Here is a 27267-nt window from a genome sequence, read left to right as displayed (position 1 = left end):
GCTTCTGTTCGATTTCTTACATAAAATCATTATGTAATTATTCTGCTTGTTCCTCCTCACATAAGAACTCCTCGCTCTCCCTGAAATCATTTGTCCATGCATAGTTACAGAGATGTGGGAAAAAATAATGTGTCCTTATCCTTTAGATGCTACACCCGACTGTGAACGTCAAGGACTTTGAGTCCTGTCTGTGTTCTTATCATGATAAGCACCGTTATTTCAGTCAAATCAAATAGGGACCCTCTTTTTAAAGTGCGAGAGACTTAAAAACAAAAGTGAGGTATGACCTTCTTTCGACTTCCTTAAGTGGGGGCATGCCAGAGAAAGGTTTGACAATCACTGCTCTAATGAAAAAAGTCTTTCTTTCTTTCTTTTTTTTTTTTTTACCGACACACCATCCTTGCATTTTGCGCACTGTAATATTATATTCAATCCAATAAGGAGGTGGTGTGGGAGTATTGCTTCGTTTGGGGGGGGTTGGAATGCTCTTTAATAAAAACAGAAGGAATCACGTGGTTTAAAAGTGATGTAATGGATATTTTATTTCTAGACGTTGTGCCACTCGCTAGGCCTTTGTATAAATAGCCCTTTGGAAGTGAACCATAAATAAACATAAAACAGCCCCTAACAACAAGAAGATAATTCAGTGCAGAGTTGTTGGCTGATTTATTTGGTTTTGTTTAGTGATCAGGTTTTGTTTTTTTTGTTTTTTTAGCTCTCAACAGTCCTTGATAGCGGACAGCTTTTTGGATTATCCCGTCACATTATTTCTGTATCTAATCCATCTACACGGATTAGATACAGAGCCGGTAAAGTAGCCGAGAGCTTCTGGGACAGCAATTAGGTTTGTGTAAGGTTGTTTCCCAAGTTGAGGTGATCCATAAAACAAAAGAAGAGAGAATGAGAAGTGGAACTGATGAGGCAAAAACCGCAATGAAATGATGATAATAAAACAGTTTATTAAAGAATTTTAGTCTCTCACTAAGAAAAATCAGAGGTTATATTGCATATGTAGAAACTTTACACAGTTTATAAAGGGATTTCATACTTTATAATTCGTTTCGGTAAACCCAACAAAGCCTTAAACTTTTTCCCTCTTTCCGTCGCACCACCCCGAACTCTGTCCATCCATCTATGTGTCACTCTTGGCCTGCTTCACTCCCCTAGTCTTCAGGACTCTCACCCGCCTCCTCCTCACCACCCTGCTCCCTCTCGGCGGGCTCACGCTCACTGCGGTCCTCGGGGTGTACCGGGTCAGACTCGCCACCTTCCCTTTCAGGCTGTGAGCCCGCCTGCCTTCCGCCTCCTCCTCCTCGTCCTCCCCATCCTCCCCCTGGTAGCCGTAGCGACGGAGAAATGGTTCCAGCGTTGCTAGGCGATGAGAGAGCTCGGTGATGCGTCGGTGCAGCAGAGAGACTTCCCTGAAGAGGTCGTTGACAGACTCGGACAGAGGGCGCACCCTGCAGGAGGAACAGATGAGGGTTAACTTCAGAGGACCGCTTACACATATGGAGCACTGTATGAAATTAATTATGACTGTGAATAAAGTCAGAGACTTGAACCAAAGCATTCTGTGTGGTTAACAGGAGACAAAGGAGGCAAAGACAGGCTGAGGTGAGAGTAAGAAATGCTCCTGTTCAACTTCAAATTGGATTGGTTTACTCTCTCGTGCCAAATACCGGTTACACCATTAGACCACCAGCAGCTACAGCCCCAAACCATTGATACAAGGTAGGATGGATTCAGGCTTTCATGGTGTCATGATCCTGCCATTGAAATGTCACAGCAGAAATTGAGACTCAGGCAATGCAAATTTTAGCCTCAATTTTACCTCAACGTCTTAGCTGACAGATATGGTCTTCTGCTGAGTTCAAAAGATGCTCTTTTGCATAGACTTTGGTTGTAAACAGTGTTTATTTGAGCCACTGTTGCATTCCTATCAGCTCAAAGCAGTCTGGCCATTCTCCTCTGATCTCTGGCTTCAACTGGACATTTCCATCCAGAAAAATGCTGCTCACTGGATATTTGTTCTGTTTTGGACCATTCTCTGTAAACCCTGGAGATGGCTGTGTAGGGAAAAATCCCAGTAGATTAGCAGTTTCTGAAACACTCAGACCAGCCATTTGGCATCAATAACCGTGCTTTCAGTGTCACTTAAATCACCTTTCTTCCTCATTTTGATGCTTTTGAACTTTATCAGGCCACCTCGACCACGTCTACGTCCCTAAATGCACAGACTTGATTGTCTAGTTAGACGTTTGCATTAACAAGCAGTCAACAAGCAGGGCACTAGTGTACCCTACAAAGTGGCCAAATATCTAAGGCAGCAGTAATGGGAAATGTGTTCACATGGTCATAATAAAATATGAAATCTCCCAGGCTGACTAAAACAGGCCTCAATAGAAATAAAAAAATACAGAGTGAACTCTTCTTGCAAGCAAAGGATGCTGAAGAAATAAAGATTTGCCTTAAAAGCAGATACTGTTAAACAGTAGTCATCTAATCAAATAAAAGCGACTCTTTTGTCTAATCCTGAGAAACTGAGTAAACAAACCTCGGGCTGATTAGACATCATGATGATGGGTGATAAAGGTTAGGCCCACCTGGAGTAGTCGGGGAGCAGCGTGCTGGGCTGTGAGTGCAGCAGAGTTTTGATCTCACTGAAGATGCGTTTTCCCCAGGCATCTAAAACTCTGGTCACACTGCGCACTGAGGCCACATTCACGCTCTCAGCTGAAAGCAAAGCGTGACACCATCAGGCTTCAATTTATGGAACAACAAAACATCCTGTATGAATCATGAAAATGAAGAAAGCGTGTGCTTTAATTGTTCAAGAACTGTTTCTCTGAAGTGTCTCGGATTGCTGCATTTCATTCAGCTGCCATAGCTCACGGCTTCAAACACACAGTGATTTACGGGCTCCGTATCTCCAAACAGAAGAGATCAAACACAGGCTTGTGATTTATACCTCCCTCTCTGTAGTTCCAGTACCCATAATCCACTTCATTCTCCTCCTCGGCTGCATAGGCCCCAGTTGCTGTGGCAACCACCATCAGCGCCATCAACAGAGAGTGAGGGCCCATGTCGAGCAGATACACGCTCCCCCTTATAAAAGATGAAGAAGAAAAGAACAAACGTGCCTGTGTCAAACTTAAGTTTCAAACCAACCTTTTTTTTCCCCCCCTTGTTTTTAAAGCAGAAAAAAATGCGTTTTCATCGCCGACAAAGAGGTGTGAAAATCAAAGCAACTTCATGTGCCACTAATTAGTGCAAAGGCAAGCATTTGTGTGTTTTTTGCCAGTGTGATGTGCAACTTTGTTACTGTTTTGTTTTATTGTATTTTACTTTATTGTCTCAGTGAGGACAATTTCTTGGAATCTGCACGTGCTAAGACTTATCAATGCTTAACAAATGGAAAAGTGGTAAAAGACAATTTTTTGATAAAGATAGACATAGCTTCTGAGTATAAAAAGTAAACCAAAACAAAAGTGTCCTAAAAATCACTTCTTTCTAATGGCCAGCAGGAGGCACCTCCTCTGGAAAACATGGTTTTGTATAGAAATCTTTGACAAAATAAATAGACTACTGCTTGTTTAAAAACTGCCCTTACTAACCATAATCTAAGCTATTTTAGGTAAATTATGTCCCAGTTCAGCTTCTTGGCTTCTCTGTAAAATGATCTGTCCTGTTTGAAAACAGTAAAAACAATATAATGCTCAGCTTTAGGCTTTATAATGGGACTTCACCAGCTACTGGGCTGACTTTGCAGTGGCTATGTGCATCTTTTATATACAGTCTTTGGGACAAATGGCACACATGTGCCAGTAATAACTGTTACTGTCGTAGTAAATAAAAGACATCTTTCACTTAAACTGTAAGAAATAAATGTGTATAATTATGAAAAAAGTTAGCTCGTTGTAATTATTCTGTAACTGTCCTATAATTTTGAAGCAAAACGTTTATGTTAATTCACAGAAAATGAAATTATTTTTTAAAATGTTTTTTTTTTTTACTTTGGAGGCATACTAATGAAAAAACAAACAATAAATAAATAGACAAATAAATGAATAAATAAATAAATTACTATAGGCAATAGAAAAAATAGAAATAGAAAAAACAGGAACAGTTATGTCAATTGATTGTTTATCTATTACTTCACTCCTTTGTTAGAGTATGAATTGTGGTGGGGAAGGTCTTTATCAGTAGGAAAAGCTGTAAAACTTAAAATACAAAGTCCAAAATTATGCCTTTCTTCATATTTTCCAAAGCTTTCCAGTGGACCAGCTTGGAGTCTTTCCCAGGCCAATTTTGGCCCCTGGGCCTCATGTTTGACATCCCTGGTATAAAGTTTACCAAAAGGCCTTAGAACCTGGTACTTTATTACAAAATGTTTGTGAGTCATATTACATTTATGCTCAAAGCATAAATGTAATATGACTTCACTTCTTGTCTGGCAGCTTTATCTCCAGCCTTTTTCATAAAATCAAATTATGGATGTTTCGACCACAGCTTGATCCAGTGAGTCCAACAGCACCTTATTTTTCATAACTGGGTAAATGGTTAAAAAGATCACTGGTGGTGTTAGAAAGCTGGAGACTCATGTAATACTCCCAGTCACTGTGGCAGATCCAGGATCCACAGAGGGAAAAATAAGACGTGTAAAAACACTTGTACGTCTCTGCTTTGCCTCCAATAAAACCCCACTGATGACAACACAGCTACTTGATAATGGGGCAGGATGTGAACCAAAAAAGTCTTGTTCCCTGTCGAATTGAAGGGATGAAGAAAACAGGCTTTTTCCAGTTGGACCTGTCTGTGTGTGTGGAGAGAGCAACAGCAGTTCAGTTGGGAAAAAGAAAAGGAAGGCAAGTTTTTGATTTTTAGAGTCCAGTTTTAATGGGGAAGAAAAGAGAAAGGCTAAAGGCAGGCGACCCAGAAAACCAGCCAAGCAAAGGGAAAAGCAAAACATCAGCACTGCATCCATATGACAGATCTGTGAATCATACTGGACAGTAATAAGCCGATGACTCACTGCTGAGCTATTGTAAATGTTCTCAGGAGGTCTGAATTTGGAGGCTGATCAAAGGAGGAGTGAAAATTAACCACACAACAGCACCACGCAAACCAGCACGCCGTCACCTGTTATGATTATGGTTTGTGGCTGTGCTGGAACAAAAACACTTTTCAACTTTGCAAACTAATGCCGCAGCGGCAGAAGTATCACAAGCTGGGAGCTGTTTCGGAAAAATGAGCAAATGAGCCGATACTCACGACTTGAAATGATGATGATGCTTTTAAGACTCAGCAGGAAGTCCTTCTCCCTCTCCCATGCAGTTTGAATACCAGATGTCTCTGCTCCTCTCGCCTCTCCACCCTGTCGCTGCCACGGTCCCTCTACTTACTTCTTCTCCCTTCTCTCCTGTTTTCTCCGACACTCTCTCCACCCTCGTCTCCCAGCTTTGGGATAATTAAGAGAAGAGTGTGCGGCAGGTCTGGCACAGAGCTCTTTTTAAAATACGTTTAGGGTTTGGGAGCTGTGCTAGCTTTTAGACCCCAACACACGCCCACCTCCAACTCTCTCTCTCCCTCTCATGCACATCACATGCAGACAAATTCTGCAATCCAGCTGCTGCCAGATGTGTGGCACATCCTCTTCTCTGAGATCTCCTTCTGTCTCATCTTCACCATGGAAGAGTCAGGTATATGCATATTTGAGATTGCTATCTCACTCAGCTGGAGGATCACATTTCTGCACTGTGGTCTCCTTAAAAATGTTACAAATTCTTTTTATCTGACCGTTTAACACCTTCTGCCCTCCACACAGCGATATTCAACTATAAGAAGTAACTGCTGCTAGTATTTATGTCAGAAACAGAGAAACAAGAGAAACCTCTTTTACTTTTCTATTAAACTTTAATAGAAAACCTGCACGTTTACTCTACACTGTACTAGAGAACCACTTACTCTGTAAATTACAAATAAATATACAAAATATAATGCCTTTTTAGGGGTTAAACCGACTAACAATATGTACATAACATGCCTTAGTTTATTTTCTTTATTTAATATGTTAAAGAATATTTTCTCTATGATTTGTTTGATGTTGTTCATCCTCCAGGTTCTCTAAAATCCTCTTACAGTCATAATAATAAAAATATGTATATTGTGAAGAAATAGAAGCTCTTATCTGCATGCTGAAAACACAAATGAAAAACAATTGTGGAAAATGTTGCAGTAAGTTAAGCTGAAGTCAATTTGATCTCCTCTATGTAATCTGATTAAGTGCAGGAAAGTATTCAAGTGCTGTAACATGTAACGTAAAGTAGGGATAAATCCATTTAAAGCAAGCATAAAGTATAAGCATAAAATATACTCCAATACGTTTACTAATACTGTACTCTTAAATAATTTTCCTTTAAAGCTTTGAGATAAAGATTCAAATGATTTAACATTAACAAGTAAATAAGGACTTATAATTGTTGTTTAATCACCCTTTAAGGTTTTTAGACATGATCAGAAGAGCCTGCTGGAGTTCACACTGAGCATTAGAATGGGGAAGAAAAGCGAATTAAATAACTTTATTTCATATTTCAGAAACTCCATGTTGATTTCTGCTGCAGCAATCAGACAGTAGGGCCAGAATTTGGTGGAAACAACATAAAAAGCATGGATCCTGGTGTAAACATTTCACACCAGTGGTGTTGTCATGGTATGAAGAACATTTGAGTGTTGTTGCTCATCATGTCCATGTCTTTAGGACCACAGTGTACCCAGCTTCTGATGCCTGCTTCCAGTAGGATAATGCACCCCTTCACAAAGTGCAAATCACCTCAACTTGGTTTCTTGAACATGACATCAAGTTCTCTTTACTCAAACGGCCTCTACGAAATACAGTAGTAGTTGCAGTAAATCAAAACTTGAACATCTTCCTTATATAATATTACAGAGCAGAAGGCTAATGTACGTCAAAAGGGAAACGGCAGCTGAGTAAAGTTCCTCAGCAAAGCCTAGTAGTTCATTAAAACCTTTGTTTCAGCAATGGAAACTTTTAATCTCAGGGGATGTTAGGAGTCCAATCCAGTATATCTAAAGCATATAACCTCATTTCTCAGTGCACTGATTAAAGCTAAAAAGGCAACCCAGTGACTCCAGTTCATCTGGTTCAAAACTCCAGTGAGGTACTTGTTTGCATGTCAGATTTAAAAGGACCTCTTAGGTTAAGTGCCCTTCTGTGCTGTGCTCCTGTAAACCTGATCGCTAGTCTATCTGTGTTTTTATTGTATACTTCACTCCCCAGGAAGGAGGAGAGATAAGAAGCGCATTATAGTGGGTATGAAATGGAATGAGTTATTCCTCAGTGACTGGCATCCAGATGTTATTCCCCCTCTCTATGTCTGTTTTCATGCTGTGGGCTGAGGTGAGGTCAGAGTTGGCCGGTAATCTCTCCAGAAAGGAAATGCTGAAAAAGTCAGGTGGACAGGCGGAGAGAAGGAAGAGGGCGTAGGGACAAAAAAGACAAATGGAGTTGAATAACAATAACTGCCACACTATAACATCTGCACATCTCCACTGGCAGCTTTAGAGAGAGCGAATCAGCAGAGAGTTACTGTGGTGAAGAAGTCACACTACCCGCGACAGCTGGTTCACATTAACAAAAGGCAATTTGTCACCTTCAGCTAAATTCCAGCCATGCTCACACACACACACACACACACGCGCGCGCGCGCGCTTATTTCCGCTCCCTGCTCGAGTCTTCTCTTTCTGCTGTCGTCTGAAAACCACATGACGAGGTGCGCACTCGTGGCTCACTCTGTTACTTCGCCAACACTGTCTCACTGTGGACGAAAGCCAAAACTGCACTTTGCTTCCCATCCAGACGCTGACGTAACAGCAAACTGCGACCAGAAGAAGTCTTTCTTTGGACAAAACAAAAACTTTTAGAGTTGCCTGTGGAAAGTCTTTAACCTTTAGTGTTTTTAGACTTTAATATTGTCTGCCATGTCCTAGACTAACATGTAAAATGCTGTTTCTGGTTGTTCCCTTTAGAGTGCGTCAGTGTCCATCAAACATTTTGGGGAAGTGCTTTTTGGCAGAAAGAGGAACTTCAACAGTCTATAGAGTCACAAAACATTGTCATCGAAAAAGAATACAGACACCTTTATCAAACTACCCAATCGCACCATGGAATCTCAACAGTTTTGGACCCTTTTCTTCAAGTTGACATGGATACCTGCATTTTTCCTTCTCACTATGTGTTCAGCAATGGATTCACCAAGTGAGCCACCACATTTCTGCTGTGACTGATGTTTATTTGACTGGAATGAGTGTTTTCTGTTGCTTACGTGTGCGACTAACCCTGTAGTCTAGAAATAGTGAGGAGAATTAATGAACTGCAGCAGATTTATTTTGTGTCCAGCCCTAATGTGAACCTCTAACATGTTTTTTCACAGGTATCAGTCTGGAGCGCGAAGTCTTTGTGGCCTTTAGAGGTGAAAATCTCAACATTACATGCAATTTGACCAAAGCAGTAAACCAAACGGAAGACGGTTGCTTGACATGCTTCGATCCAAAAAACAAAATAATATACAATAATACCATCCCTACAATGGATACCAGACAGGAAATATTTTCCTGGCATCTGGAGCTGAAAAACCTGAAGCTTTCAGGACTTTACTCCTGCCAGTATCAAACGGTGAAGGTGGATTGGTTTCTTCGAGTGAGAGGTTAGTCCAAAAGAAAGAAAATGAAGAGGAAAGCTCCAACTGTAAGACATCTTTATCACAGTTACACAGCAGTAAAGTATTCTAACTAAGGAAGAGCTGCCTTGAGGTATATAAGAAACAGATTCACTGCATTTTTTCCAGATTTTTTTTAAAAAGAGTAAATGTGTTTAAAAGGCTCTCTGTTAAAGACATGCAGGACATGAAGATAACTGTTTGTAATCACACATTAACGCAACTTCTCAACTTTCCCTTCTTACTCCTTCTTTTTAAATCTTCCTCTTTCTTCAAATGAAGCAGCGTCCATCTGTGATCCTGTCACAGATGAACACGATAAACTCAAAAGTAAGCTACAGATTAAGATGCTTCAATCAGGGATGCTTTGATACATATTATTAGTGTCGAGGAGGTTGGTGGGGTCAGTGACTGAACTACGATGATACCTTGCTGCTATTGAACAACACTAAAAATAAGACGTTTTTCTAGTTGCATCCTTTGCAAATACAAGCAATAATCAAAATAACTTGTAACACAGCTTTAAGGTGAATATTAAGAATATGCTTTCAAATGCTTGCAGTCCCGCAAAGGGGATCATATACAATTTGCTATTTTCCACTGGCTCTTTCATGGCATGCATTTTTAATTCCTCTTTGTTATCTGGGCTAATTGGGACCCAATGAATGTAAAAACAAAGAATTACCAGATTTTTTTTTTTTACCTGATTTTTGTTCCTGAGAAAAATGAGATCTACATATGAATCCATTCGTTTTAAATCTCAATAGAACAGTGGCAGTATAGTGTCCTCGTAAGTGGATATCAGGCCCTTGTTGAGCAAAATTTAGTATTCTGGTCTAGATAACCCAAAATTTGATGCCCACATATGTGGACGCCAGGTCCTAGGAGGTTAAAGGGCATGCGTACTGATGAAAAAGTATTGCTTAGTTCATAAAGAAAAGAACAAATAAACAGCATTCTGTGTAATAAAAAATCATTTTTTCTCTCTTATCCTTCCAGTAGCTTTGCTATCCCTGAGATCTATCTTCTGAGCCTTTGAAGGGTCCCGAATCTCATTTTTGAAACCCCTGTATGTCTTGAGAAATTAGCCAGAACAGACGCCAAAGGCCATTTGATCTGCATGTTATCCAGTTGTGATGAAGTCCAGCACAGGGTGACACTTTTTAAAAAAAAATGTATTTATTTTTTGTGTTTGTGGTTTTTCCAGATGAACGCTACAAGGAACCTGTTAACACAGAGTTCATCATCATGGCCGTCTTCACGGGTGCGCTGTTGATCTTCAGTGTGCTCGGCTCAGTGTATGTCTTCAGAGGACATTGGGTAAGACTGATCCTGCTGATAAGCAGGCAATAGTTAAGAAACAGCAGGTTACGACACACCAGAGTTTCTTCACAGTTTAATGAGGGATGTTTTGACAAAGTTTTAACTGTATCCAGTTTTCAAGAATTGACTGACAAGTACTTGATCCAAGAGGCTTGCTCAGTTCTACAAACAAAGGTATTTAATCCCTATTGGGATGGTTGTCCCCTTTGGATGTGGTCCTGAGTTCACTGACCCACTATTAATCGCATGAGTTATCACACAACCCAAGGCATGCACTCCAGATTAAGTTACAAGTTGGAATTTAAAATGCCCCAGTGGGAATTTTCATCTGAAACTGATTATATGATTTAATCCTGATTATACTTAAGTTTAATAAGTGTGAACAATTATACTGCAAATAACAAACAGCTGTCCAACATCAGGCAGTGTCATCTCAGAGTCTCAACCACAAAACCCATATCAGACTAATGGAAATAGTCACATGCCACCAGCTTTGTCATGTCTTTATTGCCTCATAAACTGCACTGGGACTGCTGTTACTGAACTACTGAATTATAATCATTTACACACTGATTTGAGCCAAAGAAAACCTAATACTCTGACTTACAACATGCTCAATTTCTTCATCCTATCAGTGGCTGTGCTTCTTTCGTAGTCCCAGTGGACTTGAGCTCTTATACAGCAAGCGCATTGAATGCGAAAATGAAGTTAGCCCCATAAACTCTGAATACAAACACAAGACAAAAAACTAGAAAGGGAGCAGCTGTGAGGAAAGCCTCGTGTTTTACTCGTTTGTATGTTCCACACCTGTGATTCTTTTTTCTTTTTTCTTTTTTTTGATGAATCCAACTCCATCTTTAGACTAAGAAATATGAAGCTGGTGAGAAAAAACAAAAGCAAAGCAAAGAAGAGAAGAAGGTGACAAAGAAGGAGGACGATAGCTTGGATGCAACAGCAGCTCAGTCCACGTCTTACTATGCCGTGAGCACCTCCCTCCTCATCAGTGTCTTTCACCTGAACTTCCTTACATTCATGTTGTCATTTCCAACATTTATTTGGACACTGACATGAAGATTTCTTTCAGAGTCTAGAGCCTCGTCCCAGGTCTATTTATGATGTACTGGACAGCTCACCTGCCAGCGGAGAGAATAACCAAGACAAAGACAAACCCAAGAAAAAGGAACCCCCAAAAAAGGTCAGCGAACTTTGAGTGTCTTTTCACATCTGACAGTATCAGAGAAAATAACGTGGTGTCAAAATAAAACATGTAAATGTTGACTTGCTTCTCATTTTACCTCCACAGGCAGCGCAAAAGACAAAAGACAAGGATGAAGGTGTTTTTGAGTCTGTTTATGAGAACTTTTAGATCAACTGATTGTGGGATCATAATCCAGCGCTCTTCTACTTTAATCTCATCTGTGTCAGCGACACTGAGAGAATCATCTTTCAATAACATCAAAAAAACCCACAAATGCAAAGTAAAAGTAGTTTGGTACAACACAAAGATTTTTAAAAGTGTGTAAAATATGTAAATGTACAGAAGCATCCCCATCAAAATGAGCACAGTGTATCAAAAGTACTAAAGGTTTTCACTAAATGCTACGACTGTACTACGTAGAAGTCTTTAGCTACACCTCATTTCTTTAGATTTTGTGCACCAATTTATTCAAACGGGCAAGGCAAAAAGAGAGTTTGAACAGTTCTAATGAGCTTTCTTGTCATTTCTTTAAGGAGTCTTTAGGCATCTTGATGGACGTTCAATGCTCTTCTTCTGACTGGGTTTGCTCTATTTTCTGTTAAAATGATTCCACACTGCTTCAATAATGTCGGTGTGGGAATAAAGTCTGGTCTCTGGGGAGATCAATTCCATAACTGACAGTGTTTGTGCGTGTTTTTTTATTATTGCTTTTTTCCCCTTTAGTTCAGTTAGTTTGGGATCACTTTCATGCTCAAAAATGGAGTCGCTAACAATCAGATGCCAAATGGTTTTGCGTGAAAGATCAAAATCCTGTGTTTATGGTTTAATTCATTTTTGACAAGCAGCAAATGCCCCAGTTGAACTGCAGCCCCAAACCATGACAGAGCCTCCACCGTGTTATACAGATGGCTGCACATACTCTCTGTTGTACTTCTCTCCTGACCTCCTCCGTACTGATGATGATTTGAGCCAAAAATTTCCAATTTGGATTCATTACTCCATAAGACTTGTGGCCACTGATTTTCAGTCCAGTTCTTGCTTAATTTTGCACACCATAGCCTTTTCTCCCCTTTTCCCTTCATTAACAATGCTGTTTAACAGGCACCTTTCACTGAAACCATTTGTGATGAAGCTTCAGTGAACAGTAGATGGATCAACTGAAGGGCCAGATGTATCTCTTGGTTTTTTTTCCAAATGGAGTCAAGTGTTTGACGTCTTCTTCTGACCTCAGAAACTGTAGGTAACAGGTAGCTGATTTTCAATAAATGTGTCTCTTGTCACCGGCTTCTGTCCGGTGCTGTAGCCTTTCTACTCATTTGGGCATGTCCTTTACGTCATGCGCCACGCCATTGCCGACGCCGACCAATAAGATCGAGAGTTGAGGCTGCTGTCAATTGGACTTCCTGGTGTAGTTTGTTTGCCTGCATTGACCATGGCTGCGGAGGGCGATTTTCTGGCGAGATACCGAGCTGTGTCAAATAAACTGAAAAAGTAAGGCTTTGAAATTGCTTTGTTTAAGAAGAAAGATGGACGAATATCAGGAATAGCTAAATGTTATTTAGACTGAATGCGAGGTAACAGCTTTCAGCTAGTGCTAATGGGCTAAGCTAGCGTTAGTGTTAGCCTGTTGGTGCTCGTTTTGTAGTGAAGTATTTGGTCATTTTGAGATGTTTTAGCCCAGGTTCATCGAAAAATAAGCGATGAGTTGTTGGTGCTGTTTGACAGCTAACCCATAACTAGCCGGTAGTTTGCCACAGTACTGATATTCTATGTTTATCTAGCTGCCGTGTATCACAGTTGGGTATCTAAGATGTTTTAAAATATGAAAATGCTGTGTTTTCTTTTGTAGGCGTTTTCTTCGGAAGCCCAATGTGGCGGAGGCTAGTGAGCAATTTGGTGAGTGCCACATTAGTCCATCCATCTAAGTGCTGTGATCCAGCCTATACTGCAGCACAGAGGACTCAGCGCCTCTCTTGTGCTGTTAAATGATAGAGGCTGAATAAATGTCACCAGGCTTGTCTTTACCTGTGCTTTCAGGTCAGCTGGCAAAGGAGCTGAAGCAGCAGGACTGCCTTCAGTATGCTGCCTTCTGTAACCTGGCCATGGCTCGGTGAGTGGATCCATATTCAGTTCAACTGAATTGTGCCAAAGCACAGCAACAGACACCTCGAGGTGCTTTTACACTGTAAGGTAAAGACCCCATAATAATCTGGAGAAAACCCCAACAATTAAGCAACCCGCCATGAGCAAGCACTTTGCAATGGTGGGAAGGAAAAACTCCCTTCTAACAAGAAAAATGCTCTTGAGGAACCATGTAGAACAGCAGCGTTTGTCCTGCAGACATAGAGCAACAGCAATAGTGGCTAGCCAGCCTCAACAGCTAAGGACTGGACAACCAGAGTCCCAACTAGGGAATTTGTGTGACTAGCTGACTTGTTGCTATTGTCACTAGTTTGTACAAGATGTACTAGTCATTTAATCTAGTTGTTTTGCATTTTAATTGATACCCAATTCTGGTAAATTGTTGTCCTAATGCTATGCAGCTATCTGTCACCAGATGGTGTGTCATTGGTGAGAAATGCTATAAATCCATTAATCTCAGCTTGATCTGTTTGTTAACGATAGGGTGAGGAGTTCATCCATTCAGGAGGGGTTCAGATAGAGCTGCTGCCCCTCTACATCAAAAGGAAGCAGCTGAGGCTGTTCCTTCATTTAGAGAGTTTTTGACATTAAACAATTCTCAAGTTTAACTATACATCTTCTTAGCTGTAGACTAGTCGTTTAGTACAATTGTGCCATTCATGCGGCAGCACCCATCTAGCAGTTGTTTCAGTTGGATAATGCTGCTCCTCCAGTGCCAGAATAGTGCAGGGCTTTCTAGATCAGGGGTGTATCCTGAGACTTCCTTGGCCAGCATTAACCCTGATAGATCTCCTATCTAACATGCCTGGAACATGCTGAGTCAACAAGCAGTGTGCACTGCACAGCTGCAGTCTGCACTCATCCAGGAATGGAGAGCAGTTCCTCAATAACAGATCCAGACACTTGTGCAGTCCATGCACAAACTGGTAAAAATGCATAGATTTGAAATACAGTAACACATACTTATTGCCTTAACACAGACGCACACTTTTGGGTGTGTGTGTGTGTGTGTGTGTGTGTGTGTGTGTGTGTGTGTGTGTGTGTGTGTGAGACAGTAAATAGCAAAGTGATATTGAGACTCTCTTGGGTTGGTATCTTGCACAAGGATATTTGGCATGCAGACTGGAGCAGCCAGGGATCGAACCACCAACCCTTCTGATTAGCAGATGACCTGCTCTGCCTCGTGAGCTGAGCCGCTCCACTCAGTAATGAGGCGCTTGGTTTCACTGATGTTCTTGTAGAAGACTGGGAGCAAATCCTTCATGCTTGTATCCAAAATTTCTGGGATCTCTGCCAGGAAACTGCAGAAACTTGCTCATCATCATTATTTTGGTTTGAAATGCTCAAGGATCACACGCAGGTTTATTGATCAAATATTCACACGCTTGTCCTACATTCAGGTCATAAAAGATTCAAGTGTAGAACCAAGCATAAAAGACTTTAAAAGGCTGACTTGAAGCTTGAAAATATTGGTGTTACTCATTGTGGCTTCACCACATAATGCTGCAGTTTAATAAGTAAATTTGAGTTATTTTTCCTACATCCGCTATAATTTTTTTCAGACACAAATGGTCAAGTTTTTGACAAAAGTATAAGTAGCATGACTTCATGAGGACAATTAGATTAAAAACTTCACACTTTTATTATTGTATTTATGCCATAATTAGCTTATTTAGCTTTCAAATGGCACACATGTTTGTTATCAGTTTTTTTAAGTTCTATCAATCTAATATTATATTTTTAGCTTAAAATATTTAGAGCAGATCACTAACTTTTCTTGTTTAAAACAAAGAAACAGCATGTGAGGTTGTTACATAAAGGTACAGTCAGTGGCATGCTAAGTTATCAGTGGTCAGCAGTAGTCTTAATTAGCCCACAGGGAGAGCGTAGCATTCATAGTCATGACAGTGACCTGTCGGCTGTTGTTATACATCCTCTATGTGTTGACTGCAGGTGTGAGCAGACTCTCTTTAATGCTCCTGGAGAGGCACTGGCATTAACTGACGCTGCTCGCCTCTTCCTCTCATCTGAGAAGGAGAACAGGGCACTGCAGGCTCCAGGCTTTGATGAACACCTCCAGGCTGCACTCAACTGCTACAGCTTCGCCATTAAGGTATGATGAGCTCTAGTTTTCAAGTAGATTTTTAGTGCTTGATGCAGTAAATGCCCTCCAGAATAAATCAGCAAATAAAGCAGATTCACCATGGAATATTTCATTAGATCTGGGTCTGGAAAAAAAGATTGTGGAGTACATTCTTGTATCGTGACTGAATTCTGATGTACAAATGAATTGCAGGTGTATATTGAGATGAACCAGCCTGTGATGGCAGCCAGCCTGTGTTTGGAACTTGGCAACGCGCTCAAGGTAAAACTGCTGTCTCTCAGGATAAATGACCCAGAATTGTTTTTTTTTTTTTTTTTTTTTTTTTTTTTTAAGCAAATGATGGAAATAATGATTCGTTGTTACTCTCCTGTCTTCCTCAATAGGAGATGAATAGGCCAGGAGAGGCTATTGTTCATTATCAGAGGGCTGCAGAGTTACAGACGCAAACACCCATCGAAGCTTTGCTGTCGATGGGAGAAATGGCCACGTGTAAAATCCTCACCCGTGAGTTCTGTCGGTTCTGATTGAGTAGCTGCAGTTTGTTTGCTGTGCAGACAGGATCTGACGTGACTTTTGTGTTTGTGAATTTGTATTACTTGTGTTTTTATGATTTTCTTTTTTCTTTTCCAGGTGATTATGACGGTGCTTTGTCAGTGTTCACAGAGATGCAGCTGATCTGTCAGGAGAAAGGACTGCAGCTACCAGGCTCCATCACCCCTGTTGGTGAGCATCTGATAAAAAAATTTTATTAGCAGAGTTTTGTAAAGATGGGGTGTTATTACAGCCTTAGCAGTTTGTGTTTTCTTAACTAAAGCTGTATCCAGTATCTTAAATTGATGAAAACAGCTCAACTTGAAAACTGGGATATTTAAGAGCAGCATTCCCTCATAATTGTCTTTTTTTTCTGCTGTGCAGATTTTTCATGTTATTTGCACCAAGAGGAAAAATGTCTTAATTTCTCATCTTTAATTTTACTTTCTTGGCAACAAAGGTGCCTTTTTGGACATTGTGGCAAAATGTGAGATATCCAGGGTGCTTCTGCTCATGTTGCTTGAGGTAAGCTCATCGGTTTTGCTGATAATTAAAACAACCTCTCTCACTGCAGACTTGAGTGCAAAGTCATGTTCAATGTTGTGTTTTTGAAGGTATGATTCAGGCTATTTGTTTAAATTTATGTAAATATGCACTTTAACAAGTTTTTATTTATAGGTAGTTGCAATAAATACCTTTAAATTCACTCTTCAAATACACTATATTGCCAAAAGTATTTGTGCAGCTACCTTCCCACTCATATAAACTTGTGTGATGTTAATCCATAGTGTTTAATATAATGTCGACCCACCCTTTGTAGCTATAACAGCTTTAACCTTTCTGGGAATTCATTCCACAAGGTTTAGAGTTTGTTTGTGGGAATTTTTGACCAGTCTTCCAGAAGCACATTTGTGAAGTGTTTCTACAAAGTTGGGAATATGAAATTGTCCGAAATGTCTTGTTATGCTGAAGCATTAAGTTCCTTTCACTGGAACTGAGGGGCTGAGTCCAAGGGGCAACATGAGGTACGAAGGTCTGTAGCAGTTGACTCTGCAGAAAGTTGGAGAACTCTTTGCACTGTGCGTCTCAACATCCACCTACCCCACTCTGTGATTTTACGTGCTCTGCCACTTCATGACTGAGTTGCTGTCATTCCCAATCACTTCCAAGTTATTATAACACAACTAACAGCTGACTGTGGAATATTTAGTAGTGAGGAAATTTCACAACTGGACTTGTTGCACAGGTGGCATCCTATCACAGTACCACTGCACTCCTAAGAGCGATCCATTCATTCACAAAGGTTTGTAGAAGCTGTCTGCATGGCTAGGTGCTTCATTTTATACACTTGTGGCCATCAAAGTTACTGGAACACCTGATTTCAATGATGTGGATGGGTGAGTGAATACTTTTGGCAATATAGTGTACTTTAAATGCACTGCAAGGAGAGAGGAGGCACAGAGTGAGAAAAAGCTGGTCCTAATGTATCCTGACACAAGTACTGCATCTCCACATGCAACACACAGTTTGACGTGACGTGAGACTCGAGCTAATGCAAGGATTTCTCATTTGGCAGCTTCAGACCCTCCGTTTTCACGTCTCTTCACTGTCTCTCACACTTAATTCTCGCAGCGAGGAGCTGAGACTGAGCTGAGGAGACACATTAGCATAATGAAAGCACCTGTTGTGTGCATTGCATAGTTTTATTTCTTTATTTTAACCACATACATTCAGCAGCATAAACACCCACCTGTACTTGAGTGTCAAACAGCCCTCCGCTGGCCAAACAGTGAACTGTTAGAAAGCAGAATAGTTTTTTAAAGCAATTAGGCCGTTTTAAACCACCACAGTAACAATGCAATTACACTTAATGACAATGTTAATTATTTATGCAGCATCTTACAGTAATTACTGTGCATCTTGAAAAATTCAGGATTGTTAGTGCAGCAAAACTTAAATGGTCCCACGTTGGTGTGGTTTTGTTTTTTTTGGTGCAGCCTCCACCTCAGAAGTTGTTACCAGAACACGCCCAGACCCTGGAGAGATACGCGTGGGAGTCCTTTGATCCTCACAGCCAATGTAAATTCACCTCAGCACTCGACTATTTGAGTATAATAATGTGTCATTAATCCTGCGCACTTATTGAAGTTGTGTAAATGTTGTTTTTTGTCTTCTGCTTCAGTGACCTTCTTGCCTGAGAATGTTTTCCTGCTCCTGCAGTCCGTAGTGGTGAGTTTCATGATAACACGGTCTGAGTCTTCCTGTCTCGTACAGGAAAAATAATGGTCTTCACGCCCTTCATATGACAGTGATGTATTGTGTGTGTTGAAGTTTGTTTTGTTTTGTTTTTTTCCTTTGGCAGTGAAGTGATTTCTCTTTTTTTTTTTTTTTTTTTTTTTTTCTGGCTGCAGCATTTGTAGTTTGTCAGTTTTGTGTAGGTTTCTTCCTCTGTATTTTTCCCTGTTACACTAAAAATATTTGGGGGGGTTTCTTCAGTCACAGTAAAAAAAGCAACACATGGCACATTACATCATGTCGGTAAATATAGAAGCCCTGTGTGAAAAACACCCCTTCGTATTTCTGTAGGTATTGTGAGAGTAAGAAGCAACCAGGTGCTGCTAATCAAATGCACAGACGTTTTGGCAGTTTGTTGGCCTGCAGCATTCATAATCACAGTGCCAATGTGGAAGACATCAGCAATGATGTGAGAGAAGCAGCTGTTGCTGCCCTTCAATCTAGGCAGGGTTATAAAGCTGATTCCAAACTATTTGAGGTCCATCATTCTGCAGTGAGACAGTCACAAGTGGAAAACATTCAAAAGCTGTCAGTCTTCCCAGGAGTGGATGTCCCAGCAAATTAATCCCAAGATTAGATTATCCAGTGGTCAGAGAAACTGGAAAGAACCCAAGAGCTGCATCTTATAGGCCTCAGTTAGCAGGTTAAATGTTAAAGTGCATGAGCATACAGTTAAAGCATACGATGAAGCCTCTGCTTTCAGAACATGGAAGCATGACTTAGGTTTGCAAAGTTGCATCTGAACAAACTACAAGACTTCTGGAACAGTGTCCTTTGGACAGAGGAAGCCACTTTGGAGAAAATCAAACACAGCATATCAGCATAAATGCCTGACATCAACTGTCAAGCACGGTGGTGGAGGAGTGATGATTTGGGATTATTTGGCAGTAGTAGGATCGCACCAACTTGCAGTCATAGAGTCACCCATGAACTGCTCTGTATACTGGAGTCAGATGTGAGGCCGACAGTCAAAACTTTGCCAAAATTGGGTCATGCAGCAGGGTAACAAAAACCCCAAGCACAGCAGCAAATCTCAAACGGAGAATGGCTGAAAAAGAAAAGAAACAAGGCCCAAAGTTTAGACCGCAAACTTAAGAGAGCTGTGCATAAACAAAGGACACATACCTCACCACTAAGGTTGTTCTACAGGTTACTGAATCTTCAGTTGATGTTTTTCACACACTGCTTCTGTTTTTTTGGCTCTGTTTTGTTAAATAATGATGCAGTGTCTCAGGATGTCTTTACCTAATTTTAAGACCTACTACGGACCAGATCTTTGTTTTTATTGCGTCCTGATATGTGACACATAAGAATTGACAGAGGCCATCCTTAATTTAAAAAACCAAAAACCAAAAAAAACAAAACTGTATAAATAAAAAAAGTTAATAAAAAATAATAATATTTAATGTAGAGAAAGATTCTTCTCGATGGAGCACGCTCTGTCTTTGGGAATGAATGGCCGGTAACAGAGAATAAATATTAATGAGTCAGAGGCCTCGTCAGGGTCCTCTGAATCTGCAGTTATGTTTTTATTAGTGCAGTGAATAACAGCAGATCTGTTTTGCAGATGGCGTGTCAGGAGAAAGACACAGAGTCTCTAAAGTCTCTTCAGACTGAGTTATGGTAAGCATTTACAAATGTTAATTTCCATCATGTGAGAAACATCTTTTACTGCTTCTCGTTCTTAATTTTCCATATTGATCACATGCTTTATGCGGTTTTCCCCTTGCAGGCCGTTTCTGACAGCTGAGCAGAACCATCTTCTCCACCTGGTGGTTCAAGAGCGCATCACACCGTCTGGTCAAGGCATTTAATACAGTCCAGTTTTTATTCGCTTCCTCTGGGAACGATACTTTATATAATGGAACATTCCTGTTTCTGAATGGGTCTGTTGTAAGGCCCGAAGAAGGGTTGTTTTCAAAACTCCAGTGTTGTAACTTGGACTCTTTGTGCTTATTCAGTCACGTAGGTTTGGAAATCAAACTGCACTATCTTTATGTTGTCCTCAGATGTGCAGATTGCTGTTGCTAGGAATCCTTAGCTAAAAATAAATGTTATGTGTTTGTATCTGAGTGGAGACTATCAAACTGGACTACCACATATGTATTATGGAAAAGTGACTTGTAGACTTGTGACTTCAAATGTAGAAGAACTTATTGTGTTTACAGCTGGTTAGTAGATTAAACACGAATACTTTGTGTTATCATTTTTATTAATAAATGACATAACATGGCTTAAATTCCAATATAACAAAATCTTCTGCATAGTTCTGTAATATGGTGCAATGACACCTCTGTCCTCCATCCCTGGGTCACTTAATTTTCACTTGTACAAATGCATGTACTTTTCTTATGTTAGCAGCCCCCTACAGACAAATAAGTAAACACAATAATAAAAAAACAAAATACAAAATGCAGCATAAAAATATATGGTGGTTACAATGTACATAGACTGATGTATAATGTTTTGTTCTAGCTGTAAAATAATGATTAACATGATTAAAGCTAGTTGTAAATGAAGGATTGTTATTTCCTGATTGTTCAAGTACTACAACAGGAATGTTATTTGTCGGTTTTTACTCCTCAGTCAGAAACTTAACATATTAAATGATAACATTTAGTCTCCATCAACCTTTCTGAACCTTAAAAGAACTGGTAAACATTTTGGGAATAAATTATTTACTATCTTGCTGAGTAGGACATGAAAAGATTAATACTAATTGTTTGACTTTCTACACTAAAGAGGACCAAAGTTTCAAAAAAACAAAACAAAGACCGTAACCATGTAAAGAGAGTTTCCCCGAGCAGTTTTCTCTTTCTATCGTCTTCTACACAATCACACTGCACAGATTCACCCCCTGCTGGTCGTTAGAAAGAATGCAGCTGTGACCATCTTTTATGCACAGTCTTAGCATAAGAACTGAAAATGTGAAAACATTGGCTTCAAACCACTGTCACCTCTGAAGTTAGAGTCTCCCCTTTTTGTTCGCACCCAGCCAAAAATTCTCATGTACAGCTCAGTGACTGTTTCACTAAAGCTAAGCTGACCAAAAGTTCACTCAAATCAATCTTGTCATTTTTTTTAGCAAAAAAACAACAACAAGCAAACAAACCAACCCAAAGCAATTATAAGCGTTTCTCAAAATGTCTCACTATTCCTTTAAAGTACTTATGTCTGACCTACTACTACTATTTAACACTAAATAACTGATTTATTAGCTATGTTCTGGTAATATTCCCAATAATTCAGCACTATGAGGCATTTTAGTCACATTATTAAAAAGAAAAAACATTATTTTGTTTGTCAGTTTTGCTGAAAAAATGTGTTTCACACTTGCAATGTTAGCATTTGCTCCATATCATTTTATATATATATATATTTTTTAAAGCTGTATAAACAAATGGCTCTCATTAGCATTTGGACATTTTGCTACAGTCGTAGCTTCAGATGGTGTTCATCAATTCTAAAAGAGGAACACGAGCCCTGCCCTCGTTATCACTGTTTTTCCTCTCACTCTTTCTTCTTACGCAGGATGAAATAGGTGAGCGCTAAGATGAAGGTGAGGACAAACGAGATCCACGCCAGGATGTAGCAGTGTCCGTAACCTCCAGATGACTCATTGACGTGGAGCTTGGCTGTGTAGATCGAGGCTCCTGTCATTATGCAAAGGCCTGCAAGAGGGAAAATTATTATTACACGCAACCAAGACAAGGCAATCAAGAAGTAATTATTTTTCTATTATAAGATAAAGCTCATGATGTGACCAATGCAATCGCAAGGAAATGAGAGACATGACACTTTCACCTTGTTAATTTTCCAGTGTTATGAACTCATGACATTCGCACTTTGTGTGAGTTTCTCATGTGCTCGTAGTACTCTCACTGATAATGCGTAATTAACTTAAAGCATGAAATTTTAATCACTCAGGACCGTTTTTTTTTTTTTTTCTTTTACATCTGACATGGTAGCAAAAAAACTGACTTGGTTTGTGGTCTTTTTGTTAGGAGGATCTGCATGAAAATGTTGTTTCTTGACTAAAATAAAAAGCAGCCAATGTCCAATGAAACTTTGAGAAATCAGCACACCTGAGAATGCTGGAGCAGGTGTACTGGACCTCTTTTTTTCTAGTGAACCTCATGACATTAACAGAAGCAGCACAGTCTTAAATGTGATACGGTTAACTATCTGAAGTATCAGAATCATTCATTTGTGACACTATCATTCAAGTCACCTAAAAGACCAACAGTGGTTGTTACTCGAGGTGGGCGGATCGATGCGGTTTCTATCTCCAAACCTCAGCATGTAGCGAGCAGTGTTGAATACATTGTTTTTTGGGAATGAAAAAATATCCCTCACACATGCATTGTGAAAAATGTCTGAAAGTGTATTTTATTTACAACCTATAGCTGTAAACAGAGCAGTAGATTAGACCAGCCGATGCCCATTATTCTGTGTTTAATTTCACACTGAGATGCAGACACACTGTACGTGCCGTGGCTGAGATCACCTTCTACTGATTTTCTACAGATTTCATTTGTCTGAGATGCAAACATGCTCACCTTGCTGTGGTGTGCACTCAGTTTGCATCACCAAAATTTAAAAACCAACCAAAAAAAGTAATTAATCTGATTAATCTGCTTCCTCGTGTTCTCTGACAGACCAGAGCACCAGTGACGTAGAGGCAGATTCAGCTCACGCGATGTGTGAGGTACAGACAGAAAGTGGAGAACTTTCTAATCACTGGTTGGCTGTTTTGTACAAACTAATGAGAATTGAAATCCACTGAGTAGTCAAGGGTCTCTCAAACAGTCATATCGAGGGCAGATTCATCTTGTTCAGCACCAAATGAAAGTGTCTGAACTCAGGACTATTGATGATTACACGACAGGGCTGCAGCTACCCATTATTTTAGTAATCAACCATCTATTCGTCTATTATTTTTAATAAGAAATAACAAATATTCAAAAGAGAAAAATGAACTGTTCATTGATTTTCATTTTAGAAACTGCAAGAAAATTCCAAGTTTAACTGCAAACATCTGTTAATAAAAACAAACAAAAATAGACCCCTTCGTTGTTTTTACTCGCCATATTAAAATGACATTTTTAAAAGACAACATTTTCTTAATTGCAAAAACAAATAACAAGTACGGTAATCTCAAATACATACAAGCTAAACTAGTGCATGAAAATAAAACAGCCTTTACTCGCTCTTCTCAGAAGTCTTTCTTACATTAAGAGCAGGCCAAAGGAGTTGTGATGGTATTAATATCTCCTGGATGAGGCAGATTTGGTGTGTGTGTGTGTGTGTGTGGGTGTCTGCATGCTTAGATGTGGTAGTGAATGCGTGAATATGTCTTTAAGTATTTACACAAGTATGTGGCAGCTGCAATGAGGAAAGGGGGGCTAATCAGCATTCTCAGAACTGCAGCTTTGCCCTGCGCTTCGATGCAACGTTTCGTGCTGCAGAAGACAAACGTAACAATGGTGTGGATGGTGTGGGGGGATTGTGGCTCAAGAGTTGGCAGTTCATCTTGTAATCAGAAGGTTGCCGGTTTGAGCCCCGGCTCTGACAGTCTCGGTCGTTGTGTCCTTGGGCAAGACACTTCACCCGTTGCCTACTGCTGGTGGTCAGAGGGCCCGGTGGCGCCAGTGTCCGGCAGCCTCGCCTCTGTCAGTGCGCCCCAGGACAGCTGTGGCTACAATGTAGCTTGCCCTCACCGGTGTGTAAATGGGTGGATGACTGAATGTAGTGTAAAGTGCTTTGGGGTCCATACGGACTAAGTAAAGCGCTATACAAATACAGGCCATTTACCATTTCAGTAAATGTTAATAATAATAATTTAGTTTCCAACCTAACAGCCTCAGGTCAGTGGCTCGGAATCTGACTGGCCCACTGGAAAAAATTAATACAATTTAATTGACTTATTTATATGAATTTATATTTATGAAATAAATCTTATGTTTTGCAGATTACATTGATCTAAATCTGCATAACAGTGTTGAAATTAAATGATGTGCACGCATCAGGATGTCACTGCACTGACAGTATTACTCATGTTATCAACACTGGTAACGGGAAAGCCCTGACCACACCTTCCTAATTTGGGTGTCAACCAGTCAGACCACTTCATCCATGTAGTGAAGAGCCAATATAGGACCTCTGTGTTAGTCGATTAAACTCTGCTACTGAAAGAGGAGTGGTGATTGTTGTGAACTGACACACAGACAGATAGATAGATGCGTCGCCATGCAATGAGCTCATTGGTGTGTTGGACGGATGAGGCTAAAAATCAGTTTCATTATTTACCGACATCCTTTATGAAGCTAAAAAGATTTAAGTTCGGGAGTCGTGCTAACTTATTTAGTTAGATAAAAATCACATATGTCAGGTTTGTCAGTCGCACATCCTCCAGAGAAAATCATAAAGTCAGCCAAAAGAAACAAGACTGCAGGTAACTTACAGGCGATTATCTGTAAAGTGCCAGTGAAGGTGAACCTCATTCCTTTGGGCAGGGTGAACAGCTGGGCCACAAACACAAACAAGGCAAGGATGGTGAAAACGCAGGCCAGCACTGAAGTCGCCTGCACCGCCTGGAGATAATCTGCAGCAACAAGATAATAAAAAATTCAACAATAACACAGGCGTGAGGAAATATTCAGCCTTTTTAGTTTTATGTTTGTATAAACACCACTACCTACAGATCTACTCATTTCAGACTGACAATATTTACTGTAAACAGTGTAATACATGATTTGTTCCGTCATCATCTTTGCCCTTCATTACATTAATAATGAAAAATCACTAACTTTAACAGGGGAAAAAAGCTGTGGAGTTTACCTTCTGGGTAGTCTTTCAGATTTGTGTAATGCCACATATTGTTTGTGAACTCCCACTTGCCCCACAGGTCAGCTGACACTGAATCTTTGACCCACCAGGCCTGACGACACAAAGGAAAGATTTAAAGTTCATGCAGATATGTTAGACATTTTCTAGAAACCGTTGTCAGATCTCCTCCAGTTAATACAGTAAATAAGAGAAAATAACATCATCTTACACTGTCAATGGCGGCCACCAGGAGCAGGACGATGGTGGTTATGTGCAGAACAACGATTGCTGCCAGCATCAACATTATGGCCTTCTGAAAACTGATAATGGGGTGGGGGAGGTGGAAGGAGGCACACTGTTATTTATTTTGCAAGCACAGACGTATGTAACACGGACTCGTACATGAGGGAGTATTAATTACACACACACACACACACACACACACAGAAACTGTGTGAAACAAAGAAATAAAGAAATAACAGTAACAGAGAAGAGAGCCGTTTTATACAAGCCCAGACTTGCCGCAGAAATCATGCAGGCATAAACATTTTTGAATAAAACACATCTGGTGTCAAACACATCGGTGCTTTCAGTCTTTGTCATTACGTTTATTTATTATTTATTATAATTAATCAGGTCAGATTCATTAGCACCAATCACTGCCCCTGAAACGCCCGCAGTTTGCTTTGAGCCTCTTTTTTTACGTCTTTCGAGCGTTTCCGTCGACAATAAAGGCGCATTTGTTAAGACGGCATTCCCAAACGGGTGACACACACAGGGCCCGCACTGTAGTCGACAACTTTAAAAAGAGCGCGGTAGTACGACAACAGAAAACAATAATAAGCACAGCATAAACTCACGGACTATTCAACGCTATGTTAGAGCGCCAAATTTCCAGTTGCGCGTCTTTTTAGGACTCTTTTGCGCTCACGGTCAGTCATATTTCTTGCGCTTAAAGTAACTTAAGTTTTTCCTACAGGCTTAAAAAAAAACCCACTTCAGCTATCCGTAAGAGGGTTTCACAGACTGTGCTCCGTAAACCTTCGCCTTTCTACAAGTAAGCAAAGAGTAGAAACGTTACCTGAACGCTCTTTAACGCACCGCGCGGGAGTTATTTGGGAATGTGAAATTCTGTGGACCCACCCAGCTTTGAATTCACAGCACACACATCACCGTGTTTTCCCTCTTCTTCTTTCCCCCTCACCAAGCCCCACCCATAAAGTTTCTCGAGTGAAAAGTCCCCATGAAACGTTGTCAGGTCGCCTCTTCCTGCAACTCCAGTCTGTGCGTAAAGGCGATTAAGATCTTCGAGAATCGCGTATCGTCAGATTCACTTAAAAACAAAACAACAAAAAACACACGCGACAGCTTCACACGCACTATGTTAGCTGCTTCCTTAGTGTTTTTCCTGGAAGATGTTTTGATAGAGAAATATCTTCATTCTGACTGAGCGACTCACCTGTGTGAGCTGTAGCTTCACTTTTTTTTTTTTATCGCACATGGATACAAAATGCCATTTTGGATACGCTTGCAGAGCAGCCATAGTGTGTCCTGGACTTGTTTTCAGGCCACTCAGGCGCAGTTGCCGCTTCATTGTGTACCTAAAATGACTTCTCTAAAGATGGGACATTAAGAAGCCGTGCATGGAATATTGCAGTGCATTGTGAGCCCCAGGGAGCTCATCCTCAGTTCAGCAGCAGTGTCTCTGATGGTTGAGACTTAGGTTCAAGCAAGTGAAAAACAGAATAAAGCGTTAGTTCATGCAGATGCATTTTTGACTGTTCCAAACAAATGAAAGTAAGATCGTTCCATTGATAAAAAAAAAAGAAAGAAAGAAAGATATAAATAGATTCTTAGCTGCGCCTCAGTCGGACTGCACACGCTGTGCACTTTTATGTTTCGTGCGCCACTGCCAGAAAGCAGAAAAAACTGCAGGAACATCAGAGGGTCTTAACATATTCTCACTGTCCGAAGCAATACATGGATAGTTTCTTCACTGAGATATGTAATTTTTACCTCTCAGTGAAGAAAAGTAAGAGAAAGGTCATGTTACTTGATGTCACACAGACTGCAGATCTCAGTGGGCCGGGCTGTGTCACGGCTTTGGAAAA

The 27267-nt window shown here is 40.3% G+C and overlaps 4 protein-coding genes across 4 annotated transcripts; 2 read left to right on the top strand and 2 right to left on the bottom strand.

Moving 5' to 3' along the window:
- Positions 1 to 936: 936 nt before the first annotated feature.
- Positions 937 to 5524, bottom strand: si:ch211-243a20.3 (uncharacterized protein LOC100151507 homolog). The gene is made up of 4 exons (XM_039613875.1): positions 5272 to 5524; positions 2969 to 3105; positions 2604 to 2733; positions 937 to 1460 (listed from the first exon to the last, which is right to left on the bottom strand). Exons 2-4 carry the CDS (start codon positions 3081 to 3083, stop codon positions 1133 to 1135), a joined length of 573 nt encoding a protein of 190 aa, XP_039469809.1. The 5' UTR covers positions 3084 to 3105; positions 5272 to 5524; the 3' UTR covers positions 937 to 1132.
- Positions 5525 to 7924: 2400 nt separating this feature from the next.
- LOC116321378 lies at positions 7925 to 11936 on the top strand. Its single transcript, XM_031741213.2, has 6 exons — positions 7925 to 8275; positions 8451 to 8723; positions 9943 to 10055; positions 10920 to 11039; positions 11143 to 11253; positions 11362 to 11936. Exons 1-6 carry the CDS (start codon positions 8182 to 8184, stop codon positions 11422 to 11424), a joined length of 774 nt encoding a protein of 257 aa, XP_031597073.1. The 5' UTR covers positions 7925 to 8181; the 3' UTR covers positions 11425 to 11936.
- Positions 11937 to 12608: 672 nt separating this feature from the next.
- zgc:101679 (uncharacterized protein LOC450058 homolog) lies at positions 12609 to 20847 on the top strand. The gene is made up of 12 exons (XM_031741187.2): positions 12609 to 12747; positions 13106 to 13152; positions 13294 to 13366; positions 15352 to 15511; positions 15695 to 15763; positions 15886 to 16006; positions 16133 to 16225; positions 16494 to 16558; positions 18031 to 18112; positions 18216 to 18262; positions 19896 to 19951; positions 20061 to 20847. Exons 1-12 carry the CDS (start codon positions 12689 to 12691, stop codon positions 20140 to 20142), a joined length of 954 nt encoding a protein of 317 aa, XP_031597047.1. The 5' UTR covers positions 12609 to 12688; the 3' UTR covers positions 20143 to 20847.
- On the bottom strand, positions 20523 to 26382 carry emp1 (epithelial membrane protein 1). Its single transcript, XM_031741188.2, has 5 exons — positions 26238 to 26382; positions 25386 to 25476; positions 25169 to 25268; positions 24792 to 24932; positions 20523 to 21999 (listed from the first exon to the last, which is right to left on the bottom strand). The coding sequence occupies exons 2-5, from the start codon at positions 25458 to 25460 to the stop codon at positions 21839 to 21841; spliced, it is 477 nt and encodes a 158-aa protein (XP_031597048.1). The 5' UTR covers positions 25461 to 25476; positions 26238 to 26382; the 3' UTR covers positions 20523 to 21838.
- Positions 26383 to 27267: the final 885 nt, after the last annotated feature.

This window comes from Oreochromis aureus, linkage group 6 (genome assembly GCF_013358895.1).
Source record: "Oreochromis aureus strain Israel breed Guangdong linkage group 6, ZZ_aureus, whole genome shotgun sequence".
NCBI lineage: Eukaryota > Metazoa > Chordata > Actinopteri > Cichliformes > Cichlidae > Oreochromis > Oreochromis aureus.
Note: the sequence above shows the minus strand (reverse complement) of the source record. Positions and strands in the feature narration are given on the sequence as shown.